General features: G+C 33.4%; 1 protein-coding gene across 8 annotated transcripts in view; it reads right to left on the bottom strand.

The window, feature by feature from the left end:
• The window catches only part of GRM5 (glutamate metabotropic receptor 5), a 472,602-nt gene that overhangs the window by 441,263 nt on the left and 15,009 nt on the right, over window positions 1-16,330 (bottom strand). For 6 of the 8 annotated variants that reach the window (XM_045557158.1, XM_045557161.1, XM_045557162.1 and 3 more), the window contains exon 1: window positions 13,738-14,398. In XM_045557158.1, coding sequence (XP_045413114.1) covers window positions 13,738-14,398 — 661 coding nt within the window. Of the gene's footprint in view, window positions 1-13,737; window positions 14,600-16,330 lie in introns of those variants that run through there. The other 2 variants (XM_045557157.1, XM_045557159.1) reach the window with 1 other exon arrangement.

Here is a 16,330-nt window from a genome sequence, read left to right as displayed (position 1 = left end):
TGATGCAAATACTTTTTCCTCTGCTGTATAGGCTACTAATAAAATCCTTATACTACTACCTTTAAAAAAAAGTCCCTGCATCTATTGTTCAAAATGTCCTATTGAATAGTCACAGTAAGGTGGTTAGCTGCATAGTAGACACTAATGAATTCTTGCTTTCTGGGGAAATGGGAGAAAGGGGTAGAAAAGCAACAAATGAGACAATAAAAGCCATATATGTTATATTACATGATAGTTTTTACTCCTATTATATATTGTTACTTATATTTTAGCATTATCATTCACCTTTGCTTTTTTTTTCCTTCTCTTAAAGAGAGATATTATCTTCTTTAAAAATTCTAAAATAAACACCAATAAGGTCACAGAAAGCACATTTACTAAAAAATCTGACAACCAGAATTCCTTTTTTCCCCCAAATAATACAATTACAATGACTGCAAGCATGGAACTTCTTACTGTTTTTGGTCAGCTGATCCTAATGACAAAAGGTGTATATTTGACTTTTTTCCTAATTCTTCTAGGTAATTCCTTTTCCAATAAAAGCGTCTTCAGAATGATTGGCCTTCAGAAGAATGCCCAGATGATTTTTCTTGTACAATTTATTGTGTTTCTTTGTCCTTATCAGTGGCTACAGAGCTTTGTGGCAATATTGAAGTATCAACATCCATCCATCCTAAGGAAGCACTTCAAAAAGCATGACAGAAACGAATCCCATATGGTTGACCTTTTCAGGGAGCCTTTTGATAAATACGTTCTTTTACGTAATCTCTTTGTGCCTTCATTTCCTCATCTGTAATATGATAATTATAATTGTACCTAACTTATAGCATTATTGTAAATACTAAACCAAATAGGACCACAGTGCCTGGAACATAGTAAGTAGTTAGTATTAGCTACGATAATAAAACAACAACAGCAATCATATTTAAAGCACATCTTTTTCAAAAATATATAAACTAAGGCCCTATGATGAGTTAAGTGATGTTCCCATGTTAGTATAAAATTGATAATCTCAGACCCAGATTATCTGATTTCAAATCCTATGCTCTTATGCTGTCTCATATTTCATTAAGACCACAAAACATACACACAGAACTGCAGGTAAAAATATTATAATAATATGGAAAAACATTATAAAGTTTAGAGAAGAAAATAGAGAAGAATGATGCATGTGTATTCAATTAACTAGCGCATGGTAAAAGTAGGACTAAACACAGTTTTAAAGATAAACAAAATGTGGTTATGAGAGAAAAAGTAATTCAAGGAGATAATTTAAAATAATGAGTTACAAAAAAATTATTTACATATAAAACTATATATATATGTGTGTGCGTATATTATAACATATATATACATATATATATATTATATACACACACACACACACATACATATATATGGTTCAGAGTAGAACTAATGAAGGAAGATTAAAGGATGATTTACCCCAGAGATGAGGTCCAATAAAGGTTTAATAACAACCTAATTCTGGATATATGGAAATTTCATATACTTAAAACTTCAAAATTCTATTTTATAGAAAAAGAACTTTATTTGGATAGCAACTCAGAGTGTGTTAACCATGGGGAGGGAGAGATACGCTTTGCTTCTTAAGCAAGGTGCAAATGGAGGACCCAAGAAATAACACTTGAAACAATGCCTAGTCCAAAAAATATAATAACTAAATTAGTATTAAGGGCTAACAATTAATGACTTCCTACTGTGTACTATATATCATAAATATTTTATATATTTTTAAAATATTAATTTAATTTGTACAACAAATAGTTCATGTATGTCCATTCTCATTTTCTATGACTGTTTCCTTATGTATAAAATGAAGATAATAACCTCATAAGATTGACATGAGAATTAAATAAATAGTAAAAGTAATGTGCTCAGAAAAGTGCCCAGACACCTAGTAAATGGCACATAATTGTTTTCTGGCAGCAGCAGCAGCACCAATCATTTTACAATTAATGAAGGTGAGATATACAGAGGTTGCTCAAATTCTTGCTCAAATTCTGGTCTATTTGACTTCAGAGTACATGCCCTTAAAGCCAGTGATAAAAATAATAAATAAATATATAAATATCTCAGTTATAGTAAACATACAGTTGTGAGAAGAAATGTCCTTAAAATAAAATTATCTGAATATTAAGCATACTTTCCAATCAGTGTCCTGGCACCAGGGGCTTCACTCTATGCAAGCACTTCTACTCACCATCTCTGTGACCTTACACAAGTTGCTTAAATTTCCCACGCCCGAATTTTTCTTTTTTAAAAATGAGGAGGTTGAAAACAGAATGCAAAATAACAGAAACTAACATTTTTTTGAACACTATTGTGTGCCAGGTATTGTACCAAATAATGATCACAACTGTTCTATGAGCCAAAAATATAGATGATCATACCTTTCCTGAAATGTGGTAATTGAGGCTTAGAGAACTTGCCTCATGTCCATAGCAAATAGTGATGGACCTGAGATTTGAACCCAGATCTATCTGAAGTTAATGTCTGAGATCTTTCTTGACAACTCTTCAGTGCTCCTACTATTAGAACTTTCAATTCACTTCCAGATCTGACACTCTATCAATATTGCTAATTAATGATGTGACACGAATAAGATGTGAAAAAGTTCAATTTCTTCCCCCAACCACTCCTGCCAATCAAAATCTCACTGTTTTTATTGTGATGGAGACATGATTAATGAAGTCTTTGATTATCACCTAATTTCTACAGTATTGTACTCAATATTTTGTGAGAAGAGTTAAAAGCCTAGTCTAAGCATGTAGATCTTGGCACATAGGGAGTATTCATTTAATAATTAATATATAGGGCAGCTTTAGATTTACAAAGTGCATTAACTGATTATTCAACTGACCATCATAACAAAACATTAGTGCAGAAAGTGCAGGTACAGCCATCTGTCATTTTGAAAATGAGGATATATGTGTTCGGAAAGGTTAAGTGAGCTGCCCAAGGTCATCCCAAAGTGGAAAATAAAATATGTTCTCTAGAGCAATTCCAAGATTAATACTTTTTCCACTGACCTCAAAACCAAACTCTTTGATTTTCTAAAAGGATCAGAAATAAAGTTTCCATATGTAAGTTCAATCACTTCAGCATGACTTTCTGCCTCTTCTCAGGTATGGTTAAAATTTATTTCAGTTGCTTATGATTAGAAATTGTGTATAATTTACAAAACTCTACTCATGGCCACTTTAGTATTTCATATATAAAAACTTGAGATTTTTAATTTCTTTTCTTCCTGTTTCTAAATGATTGTCTTTCTTCCTAGTAACAGCAGAAGTGTTACACTCTCTGCAGCCTCTTCAAACCTTCTAATTGTATGCAATAATTTGCCATCTACTGACAGAGTGAAGGTAGAAACTTAAACATATAGCAGGCTTTGAGGCTAAGAGAAAAAATTCCTGCCAAACAAACCCAAATTACTATTCTCTGAAATCACAAAATAATTCAGCCTCCTTCCAAGAAGGTGCATTGCAAATAAGTGAAACCAATCAGTACCACTCTCGATTCTACTGATTACACAAAAGAACTCAAAAAATGAGAGTTTAAGACTCATAAAAGACCTAGGAAGAGGGAGAAGGTTGAGAAATGAAAAAAAGAGACAGATACCACGAAGCACTAGAGATTATGAATAAATTCATTCAAAGAATGTTAAGTTTGTACAAGGAAAAATATGGTATGATTAAAGGAGAGACAAAGTGTTTGTTTAAGTTTTCCCAGAGTTCCACATAGATAATTAGATAATTATCAGAAGTTGAATATTCCTAAAATAAGTTATCTCAATTTTGTTAAACAAAAAGTATCTTAATTTCTTGTGATTATGCATCTTACAGTTTATTGTTTAAAGTTGTCTGCAATATCTGTTAGTGAGGGAGATTTAAAATCTCACTCTTTTATTTAAAAAATTGATGGCATCTCACTTGGACTCTCTTTCTCAAATGGAACAGTACTTACCATCTGCATACTAGATCAGGACTATTCAATAGTATCAACCAAAGGGAATAACCAGGACACCTAGAGTGCTCTATATGACTCCATTCAATCCCAGAATATAAGTCACTAGGAGGTATAAAATAACATAATATTAAACAAAATGATGATACATTGATTGTTTTTTCTAACTTTAACCAAAGATATCCACAAGTATTCTATTCATCCCTTGCCATATAGGTGTTTCTTTATGAGTTTCTGCTTACACATAACAATATTCTTTCTATGAGTGCAAATTTTATGCTAATATGGGGCTGTGGCTTGCTATACATTTGAGAAAAGTCACGTGTTGGCAAGTGTGCTTCCATCTCGCTTTTTTCTTCGTATCTACCACAGAGCTGAGCACATATTATAGAACCAATAAGTATTTGTAAATTAATGAATAAAATAATTTATTTGTCATAGTATCATATGGATCTCGAGCTCTTTTTGATGTGTTTTCATATGCCATATACTTGCCTTGAACTATATTCTATTTCATCAAAAATATGTTCTGCAAAAATTTTTCCCAAATCATCAAAAGTGTTGCTTTTGATGTCAGTTTTCAATTATTTTCATCACATCAAAAATTTGGTAAATTAAAGTACCATCAAACCCTCAAACACACTTTTTTTTGCATTTTCTTAGGTATGAGAGAGTTTACTGTTATCAATTATATATAAATACAAAGCCCTATAATTAATATGTCCACCTTGATTTTTCAGCATATATTTTTAAATAACGATTTTTAACACAGAAATGTAATGGAAATTTATGGTTGTTTACATACTTGTGTTTCTTCTGAGCAAAAAATTAAAACAAGTTATGCTCAATCATCCCAATAACGATAAGGGATGAATTTACTAATTTGGGAATTGAAAACAATCAAATTAAATTTAATTACAAATAATATAACCATATTGCTTGTTTAATTTTTTTCAGTGTCTTGATATATTTATTGGTTTTCCTCAAATTATTTCCACAAAAATAGATTAATTATCAACTATTTGTAGTTTTTCTCAAATTCCATGAAATTGAAATTAAACTGACATGACACTTCAGTATGTCTTACTTAACTTTTATATTTTTCCAGATTTTCTAAAGGATAAAAAGCCATCACACAGAAATTGAATAATACATTTTTCTTTAAAAAATAAATGGCTCTCTACTCCCATTAGAGAAAGCCAAGGCTTAAAATCCTAACCCAAATCTGGTGAAACTCAGATACATGACATTTGAAAATAAGTTATATAACCAAAGAAATATGAAGGAGGTCTGTGAAGAAATTCTCAAAGATACAAATAGTTCTCTTTTTAGAATTCTTGAGGCAAGGAATGCAGAAATTCTCTTTTTACCTTATTTATATTCCATCTACTTTTCACTGTAGTTATGAGTGGGACTGACTTTCAGATAATATTAACAATATACAAATAATGGCACCAAAATCTATACCTTGATATCACTTCATAGATTACAAAGAACTTCTGTAATTTCTGAAAACACAGTAAACACTTGATATTATTATTGCCATTGGTATCATTTGAGCTATAACAATCTGCAAAATGGCATCCATTTAGTTTTCAAACTAATATAGCAATTAAATATTATTTATCTCTTTTATTTACTAGGGTCCATCTTATTTCGTTTTGGTTTTACACTCAGGTATATGGCATGCCTCAATGTGTTACAACTTAGCTTCTATTAACAAAGCTTCCAGATTATTAAAGGTCCATGAGCATGACCAATTTTAAATTTACAAAAAAGTTAGTATATGTTACCCACATTTATTTTCTTTTCACTACCAAATTTGCTTGTGCTTATTGTAAAAGTAAAAAGAATTCAGTAAGCAAATCACTAACTTTCCATTCTCAATCCATTTTAGTTCCATACCCACATCCCTATATACACACTCATATCAAGCAGTCTGGCTTTGGAAATTTCCAGGCCTTACTCATCTTGCTACACCATAATGTCTCTCCACATGCATCAGCAATTGGAGGAGGAAGGTAGGGGGTTTAGTCATAATTGTGCCAAAGCACTAAGCACCCTCTCTTTTATTGTGTGACTGCAAACCTAACTTCCAAAAGGAAAATAAGTATGAATCTAAAACTCACTACATACATTGGTCACTTTCCTGACCAATTCTCCACCCTATTTGGTAGCCAGTTTTAACTAGGCAAACCCAAATTGAAACATCATTTATGGGTTTTTTTCTTCATAGCCAATATAAAGCAAGGCAAGTTCTTGGCAGGCAAATTTAGAAGATAATTAGTGAATATTTCCTATACATCAAGCTTGATACTTAGTGCTTTATGTTTAGTTTTCACAACAGTCTTATGGGGCAGGTATTATTATCTCAATTTGACAATGAAGAAATTAAGTGACTCATTCAAAGTCCCTCATCTAACAAATATGTTAATCAGGATTTGCACTCAAACCTAACTGTATTCACGCTACTGCTTAAAAGAGAATTATTCCAAAAGTTCAAGGAACTTAAATTCCAGAGATAGCTTCACAATTAATTTTGTAAATTTAAGGTTACAACTTCACTGTAGGTCACCCATTTCATGGAACTACTGTTACTTCCAAAAATACTCTCATATATTACTTTACCATATTTTACCAATAGTATTTGGCCTGAGCTTCACATTCTCAAAAGACCTAAAATTTAGACTTAACTCTCAAATGAAATTATTCATATAATCTTTGGGGCACACAGGGAAAACGGAAAGAAGGTTGTCACTTTATATCTTTAAACCTGGGCCTTATTACACACCACACCACATGTATTAAATAGTACAATATGATTTGTTTAACCAAGGAATCATCTTGTGAATAGTACAAATGCATTGCATTGCATTTTCTGTGATTGTGTATGTGTGTGTATGCATATGAGGGGGTAGAAATGTTGATTTCTTAAATGTAAATAATAAATATCAAAATAGTAATTAATAATTTAGGCATTTTTAGTGCACTATATTGGGATATTAAAAAAATAAGATGCTCCCAGGCTTGTTGTGATCTCTGACAAAAATTAGGACCGGAAAATTTCCTCCAACCTCATTGTCTAGTGTCCATTCCATTGTCCCATCCTGATGCTTATGCTGTTTACCAAAAACATATGATTATTGACATTTTGCTCAAAGTCTCTATCATTCTCTACTATGGGTGCCTTGAAACTTGTGCTTGTTTTTAATACCTATCCTTCCAGAAAACATAAATCAGCTGACATTGTCACAGAAGAATAAACCATTATGTGTGGATTACATATCTCTAGCAAAGCATTTATTAATAATGTTAGAGAGAAAGATAGAGTAAGTCACATTTAAACTTTTTAATTTTTTTGGCTACAAGACATAATAAGAAATATATTTTAAATGGTAATACACAGGCTATATATGGCTATATGTAACTAAAATAAAAATTTACAAAATAATATTTACCTTTACTATCATATAATATACTGATATTTATATTCTACTCTATTCCCCTTTATTCTACTCCCTATTAACTGTTGGTTTTGACTCACTAAATTGATTTTACAAACAACTTACGTGCTATGATGCACTGTTAGAAAAACACTGACTGGACAATTTCTTTCTTTTGAATTTGATTATGTATACTATGAAAATCAATGTGTAAAATGCATCATTGGGCTTCAATCTCTCCTTTCAAAGTCCCCTAAAATGAATATATTTGACCATTACACCTCTTGCCAAAACATCTCCTCAATTCAACATTTGAATGTTTGGTAAATCTTTCTGGAGTATTTGCAAATGTGCCAAAATGAGATTTCATAAATCCCAGTACGGATGAATTCCAAAGAATTGTCTTTCATACATAAGGCTACATCATTTAACAATATGTCCTCCTGCTCTTAAAAAATTCGTACCATATTGCTTCCTGCTATTATTGGCATCTGAAGGACAGAGTGTGGAGTCTGCAATGGCGATTGAAATAAAAACTACCAGGCACAGTCTGTACTTATCATCAGACTCATGGAGAGGTCTTCTGTGAGGTCAACTTGCTGCCACAGGCCTCCTCCTTAATTTGTTTTCTTTTTACTGTAATTAATTCATTCCATGGGAACAAGGAAAGGTGCTACTTTCAGGCGAACTTTTAGATGAACTACTTCATTCATGTCCCTGCTACTTTTTCAGACAGTCATTAAAACTTTCTGCAGATTGTTTAAAAAGGTTGGTGCCATTGAGATAAAGAGGTGAAGAATAAAGCAATCAATGATGTAGTAATAAAATGGTAAAAAGAGAAAAAAGACTCAAGTAATAATCTCTAACAGTGATATGGAAACAAAGATGGACACAAATCTTGAGTTCAGCCAATTCTGCAACTAATTATGTGACAAGTTCAAGTTACTTGACCTTTCCGTCTTTGTTTTTTCAACTGTAAAATAAAGAAGTTAGATTGAATACTCTGCTTGCCTAAGACCCTTCCAGTGTTAACACTCTGCAAAGCTCACAGTAGTTTATATGTCTGAATTATTACCATGATCTTCCCCAAATCTGTCTTAATTCTTAAAACTATTCAACCCCTGAAGAAACAAAATGAAATCACTTTAAAAAGTATTCAGTAGGTTCCGTAGAGACATTTCTTATCTTTCCAAGCTAAATTGTTGTCTTGATATAAACACAATTAGTAGGAATACTGAAATGGGAAAAGCGTGCTTCTACTTTTTAGAAGTCAACAAGGACACAAACTATGAATCACACTGAAGCTCTTTCAACCAAAGCTGGATTGTTATCACAGTTTTAAGCAAATAATTGATAGAAAACCATATCATGACCTAAAACTGGTACCGAATTGCAATCTGTAGGTTAACTGGGTGACAATATTTTTAATGATGTATGTTACTAGTACAACTTACTGGTACATTTTTGCCCCAAAGCATCACTGACATGTTTTTCTGCTAGAACAAATTAACATTCTTATATCATTAGACAGAAATAAATTTAAGAACCAATGCAAACAAAAAAGGGAGTGGGGTGTGAACAGCTTTTTACAATTAATCAAGGGAGGCATTGTGACATCTCATTTTTATAAAGAAGCAACATTGTGAAAATTACAAATGCCTGCTATTTGGCCACATGCTATATATTCATAAATAGTGAGCTAGGTACTATTTTAAACCAAATTAATCTATTCAACACATAAGCTTTGAGCACCTATCACGTGCTAGGCACTCTGATAGGCCTTGGGGATATATAATAGAGTTTGAACTATAGTCAGGAAAAATAGTGAAGTGTGAAATCCTGTAAGTCACCCAAAAAGTACAACATAGGTGATTTTGTCTATAAAACCAAGTTCAGTATTTTCTCAATGAAATTGAGCTAGATCAAGGGGAAAATATGTCATAATGAAATATATGCAAGTGTCTGACTCTTTAAGACATTCAAACTTTAAGGGAACTATCACATCTCTAGCCACAGGAGTATGGGTGAAGCATTTTAAATTTTCCTTCTTGTCCACCACATGTATTCTGTTTTATTTCCTATTTAAACCTCAAAAATATAACTGCATAATAATAAATTTATTTTGTTTTGATTTTTAAGTTTAAACATAGCAGTAGTATCCCATTTTGGAGGAGGGGGTTAGAGACTGAAGTCAGAGGGACAAATATGCTTATACTGGACTCCATCCTGGAGGCATTTATTATTGCTCACAATAATGGTCAGCTGGGTAATGTTGATGGTTTCAGCTGGGCTTGATTACTTGATTGTAATTAGCTGTGGGTCAGAAAGACCATTGTGTTGATCTTCATGGTTGAGGACAACAGGTCTAAGATAAACTCATCTGGAAAACCTGGGTGTTTTCATTCTTTATATGGTAAAGATAGGGTTCCAAGACAGCAATAGGAAGGAACTTCTCACTTCAACCAAGTTCTATGGGCCAAAGCAGTTAAAAGGCCAGTGCTGCATGAGAGTGAAAGGGAATTACCAAGCTATAAAGCAAATGAGGTGAATACAGGGACACCATTAGTGGAAGTCATCAGTGTAATCCATCTACCACACCCCTAAACAGACAAACAGCATCAATTCTCTGCCATAATGGGCATATGTACCAAGGTTTGCAAAAGTACTCAGGCAAAGGACACCTAAATTTTCTTAGAGCACAGAGAGTTCTGACTGGACTGATTCCTTCAACAGGAGTGAAATTTTTCTTCTGAGTCATTGCATGTTCCTTTCCTTTACCCAGCTGAAGAGCTAGTTTGGTCGGCTCTTTAAAAAATGCATTCTTTTTTTTTTCTTCTTTTGTTTTATACTATGAATCTCTTTGCCTAGAAGTTCTAAGCATAATTTTTGTGTAATACAATAAGCCACAGTAAATATTCAGTCATGTAGCCTACAAAAAACCATAAATCACAGGAAATTGCAAGTATAAGAGATTAACATTGAAGTTGAAACCCAAGTCTCCTATTCTCTCCTAAGAAATTCTGTGATGGTACACACTTTCTTGAAGGAACAACTGATGGTAAGTGTGACACAGGATTATAAGATTTACATATAAAATATATGGGCAATTGGGTAGATAAAGTGTTTTTGAAAGTAGGACTACATCTTTTCATAGATCTCTATGGCTCATGTGAAAGAATGTGGATATTTCTGTACTCTTCAAGAAGACGAATATAAACTGAGCAAAGGAGAATAATTATAAGGACAAGAGAATAAATTATAACATACTGGGACTGATTTATCTAGAGCTAGAGAGAATTACCGCAACCTAGCCAGAGAAACAGGCTGAAGCAAGAACTGACATCATCATTTCATGGAAGATTTCACAGAGACTTCCAGAAAAGCCAAGCAACAGAAAAGCAGGCATAGCCTTGAAGAGTTTCCACAGTACCCAACATATCTGTGTTTTGTGTGACTCAAGCACTTTTCTGATCTTGGTGGTGAGTTTTACCTTGTGAAAAGTCCTGCCATGCCACTCCTATACTGATAAACTGTAAAGCTTAACACCATATAACCTCATTATCCACATTCTTGTTTGGGATCAAAGCAAGATCAATACTTCTTGACATAACCACATAAAACAGTAAGTCAAGGGGTATTTCCTTCAATCTTTGAATGGTCAATTTTAAGGTTTGTTCTCTCCTAAATCTTGGTGGTATCACTCAAATATTTTGCCTGAATTTGGCAATCCAATTTTTATTGTCTTATTTTTTTGCCCATAAACACAGTGTTTTCTTGTTATTGTTATATTTCAGTAGGTAATTTATGCATTTAATAGCCAACTTCAAGTGTATGTATGTAAAAGTTATGCTTGAAAAGTATTCTACCTTATTCCCTGACTAGTTAGATTTCCTCCCAGAAGGAACAACTGTTAGCAGTTTCATTCTTCTCTGAGAACAATTCTATTAATATCTAGTCAAATGGTTTATATAAAAACCACTTTTAGACAAATAAAATATTATATACAGAACTGCACCTTGATTTTTTAACTTAAAATGATCTTGGAGATCATTATTATTATCTCATTATCTATAGAGTGCCTCATTCATTTTAATAGCTACATGATAATACATTGTGTGAACGCATCATAATTTACTTCACTAGATTGCTAGATTACCACTGGTGTACATTTAGATTAAAATAACACTTTAGACTAGTAAAAGCCAAAGATCATGACCATGAGTTTCCCTTATTGCACAATGTTTAATTAATATCCCATCACCAGTAATGACCGAGCTCTACTCTTCTGAAGCTAGAAGGAAGTTCCTATTAAATTTATGACTTATTTGAGATGAACCAAACCATACCTTTATACTTGGCGTTTTTCAAACATATTTTTTATTTCTCATATCCTCATATTTCTTCATGCCCTTCCCTAAAATCTATCCCTTAATTGTCACCAATTGTCAGAATTCTACTTATTTAAATTCAACTGTCAAATGCCATTTCCTTTTCTAAGATTTCCACTATGACCTCCTTACCACAGAGCAGGTGATGTTTTTCCTCCACTAATTTACTTTAGAGACATATTTGTAACTTTGTATCATCTTGAATTATTGTTATATAAGTATTCACACGTGCCTCATTTCCTTTGCCAGATTGCAAGCCCATTGAAGGTTATGATATATAAAACATACAGCTGTCCTTCACAGGATTATCAGAGAGTCATGCATATATTTGTGCTTAATATGTGTTGCATAAGTATATCCTCAGGTCAGGCTTCTTATGGATTCTGCTAAATTATAACAGTACACTAAACTAGAAGTCATTAGCTATGGTCCTCACTCCTGGCTCTAAAATTATTATTAGGTAAATATTAAATGAATTATTTAAACTCTTAAAGCCTTTGTATTTTAAGATAGGAATAAAATATGCAGACTTTCTATATCATTGGCTTGTTGTGAGAATCAAATGAAATCATAATTTTAAAAGAAAAATCTCAGCATTAGAAAAAATTCAAAGGAAGAAAATGCAAAGGTCTCCTAATCCAAACATCTATCCATTGCTCAAAATCTCTCTATATTAACATCCTCCTAAGTAAACTATCAACTAATACATGGAAATGTCTAGATATAGAGAAGTCTCAATCCATACAGAATCCAGTTTGTTTTGCAGCTCTGAATATTATTAATGAGCGGCCATACATTATAATTCATGATATTATATCACTTGATAATGAAAATTTTCCTATATCTGATTGGTGATTGGCTCTCAACCTTTCAAGTTGGGGAAAGTAACTTAACCCCTCACTGTACAGGATTGGATTGTTTGGACCACAATGATATGTTATTGGAGAATTTTTAAAATCTCAATAAATATAATAATTCAGTGATTTATAAAAAGTGTTTCATATCTTCTTTTGTATTCTATAGTGCTTAATATAAGCACTTTGATGTCCTAGAAAGAGTGTTGCATAGCAAATGAGTCTCACCATTTGGGTCACTTAACCTCTCTAGGACAAACCAAGCCTATCCCAAAGAGTCCTGGTCAAGAACTAACAAATAATGTATACAAAAGCATATTTACAACACCATAAACAACAAAGCACTAATTATTATTTTAACAGTTACAAAACATCACTCAGATTTTTCCTTCCTCATTATTCTTTGAGCATAAAGAAGCAGTAAATTTCAAAGCAAATCTATTTTGAATTGTTAAAAATTATACATCCCAAATATGTTCTATACAAGGATAAAATTAACTTATTCTTATCTCCATTTCAGATATGACTATTCACTCCATTGAAAAATAGTTGTAAGACTAAACTATTTGCTAATTCTCTATAGCAGCATATCTGGGCTTGAACTGGCTACCTTTAATCCTATGTACATTTATGTGCACCTTTCTTTATCAAAAACAGTAAGCAGTTGGAGAAACCTTAAAATGTTAAAAATGTGAGGTGTTCAATGAAGAGCTAGAAACTTAAAAACTTCTAGTAACAAATATCAAAAACCATGATTATAGCAGAATTACCATATAGCAGTAGTACAGTACAGTATCAGTAGAGCGGAAGTAAATAATGTAATAAATAATTTTTAAAAATTCTATTTCACCAAATCATAGCCACATAAACCCTCATATTAGCTTAAATCTATGTCTCTCTAGTTATCTGCCATCCAGTCCCTTCTTACAGCACTGGTATAACTGGGGAAACTCAAAATATCCAAAATATCTAATAATGAGGAATAGTTTAGTTTTCCAAAACCTGAAATTTTAACCAGGAAGTTGTTGTGTGCATAAGACATACTCAGTGGATGTAAAGGAAACTTACCTTCTGTGTGCACCGCTGACACGTAAGTCCAGTTGTATCTCTTCACTATGTCCACCATGGCCCGTGCCTGCTGGGCATCTGAAGGCACAACCCTCATGAAGTACTTGAACAGAGTCTTGTCACTCAGATCCATGCTGGTTGCCGAGTAAGCAATCTGAGGTATGTTGAAAAGCTGGAGCAAGTTCTGGACCTGAATGGCCACAGAACTGGAGCCAGGTCCAATGACCCCTACTATGGGCTTCTTGGAACGGAAGGAAGAAGAAGAGCCATCCACACAGCGTACCAAGCCCTCTTCCTCTTCTGAAGAAATGAGGGAATCCCTTATGAACTCAATGCTCTGCTCTAGGGCCACAGCCGAATGCCAGCAGGAATCCCTTATCTCACAGCCCAGTGTGATGTTGGGCAAGAGTGTGGGGTCTGAATTGATTCTTTCCAGGGTGTGCAGCATGGCCTCCACTCTCTGAATGCCATACTGTTCACGGACTGCCCCACACTTCCTCTCATGAACTTTGTCCACGGTAGGCTGGTGGTGGACAGAAAAGAGAGCTCCGATAATGATGTCACCTGGCATGTGAGCCACCACCCTCCTCTCATTGGACTGTGCACTCCCACGGACATCTTCTTTCAAAAGCAGGACTGACAGGATCAACAGAAGGACCATTTTAGGAAAGGAGTTCAAGCTAATAGAGATAGCATGGTGGGAAAAATTTAGTAGAGTTCTGATAGATACAATCAAACAACGTCCTATGTTGAGTGGCAAACCAAGGAATCAGCGAGCAATTTAGATGCGTTCTCTAGAGGACCACCATGTCCCCGGGTACCATTTAGTTAGAGGCATCCATGCAATCATGATCTTCAAAACCTGAAAAGAAAAAATAGCATAGGTCTTTAACAACATAAATGCAACTAGTTTGGGGAAGCTCTAAAGGTCTATGCTAGGAGAGAAAGAAAGGGTTTTGATGGTGTTTATAACAAAGAAAAAAGAATACAAAAATTTTCCTAACTTTCCTTTGTCTGTCTCCTTTGTAATTTAATGAAGAAGCTGATGTAGTTTCTTGACTCTGCCTGGCTTAGAATAATTTTTTTTATTTGCTCATCTGGAGTACACAAAACCAAATCTTATGTGTGGCAGGCAGAACTGCACTCTCAGGCAGAGGTAAGAGAAAGCATCCTAGAAGCAAAGTGATACCATGAACAGAAAACCCTAGGAAGTATGAAACCCAAAATATTAAACATTGATGACCTCTAGGTGATGGGAGAGTGGGTAACTGTTGTTTAATTTTCACAATGCTTTTTGTTTCTTTCCAGATTTTTGGCATTGAGCATATATTAATTATGTAATTACAAAAATAACATTATCTTGTTAAAAAAAATCCCTATATATCTCCTCTCCAAATGCAATGTAAAGCAAGGTGAATAATCTTACCAGAAATAAATAGGTATTGTGTCTAATTAACATATAATATATAACTAAGAAAATGAAGAGAGGTGTGTATTTCAAGTTAAATGAACTGTAGGAGAGAAAGAAGAAGGTTGGGATATTACAGTGTAAAATGTCTCAAATAGGCAGCAAGGAATAATGAAATGAGCACCAATTTTTAGAGAAAATAATATGCAGCTTCAAAACCCCATTTTGCTATTAAGAAGTAAATTGTTTAACCTCTTAGTACCGGAATTTCCTCATTTGAAAAATGAGGATAATATGAGCTAGAGTTCCTCTTATGGGAATCAACCTAAGATACCAACCATGCAAATGCTTTGTAAATTAAATAGGAATATATACATTCAAGACATGATCTTTTTGTTATTTAATTTCCAAGGGCATTCTGTGGCTAGGTAGTGATGGCAGAAAATTCTCTGGCAACCCACTTGGTCCTCCAGAGAGTCTTCAAAGTAATTACAGTCTTGTAATAAAATTCACAGTAATCAGTCCTCTAGCTCTGATCCAGAAAAAAATTTCCGCATCACTAAGGCTCAAAGGGCTGAAAGGATGTAAGTTCAGAACTATCCTTCCAAGTAGAAACTTGGTATAGCTATGAATATAGTCATCTAATTCAATTTAAATTTCTGGGAAGAAGGAAATTTTGTCCCAAGTTTCCTACAGCAAATTCTAGCATAATTGATAAAAGAGAACTGACAAATTAATGATTTAGGTTATTTAAAGGGATTGTATAAGAGACTTATTTTGTGTGTTATCATGTCTACCAGCCAAGAATCTCAAGTTGTTTTAAAGTGACTAGCTCCCTAAGCTCTACCTTTGAAAGACAGGTGATGTGTCTTCAGGAATTTATGCAATTAGCATGCTTCTACAAGAATACTAATGGTTTCAAACTCATCAGATCTGTAAAAATTCCAGTCCAGACACAAAATGAATATAATTTGAATCACATTTATCACTCCTACCCTCATTTTCACTGTTTCTTTCTACTGTTTCCTATGGCAACAGAGAAAGACTCCCTCTGTATAGTGTCAAACACTAAAATAAAAAAAGAAAAACTCATCAAACAACTAGATGTTCCAGAATAACTAGGAGTTTGGCAATATATAGGAAAAAATTGGTATGAAAGTTGACATAATAGATAAGGGGGAAGGA

Source organism: Lemur catta, chromosome 7, assembly GCF_020740605.2.
Source record: "Lemur catta isolate mLemCat1 chromosome 7, mLemCat1.pri, whole genome shotgun sequence".
NCBI classification, from domain to species: Eukaryota; Metazoa; Chordata; class Mammalia; order Primates; family Lemuridae; genus Lemur; species Lemur catta.
The sequence above is the reverse complement of the archived record's forward strand: the minus strand, read 5'-3'. Positions and strand labels throughout refer to the sequence as shown.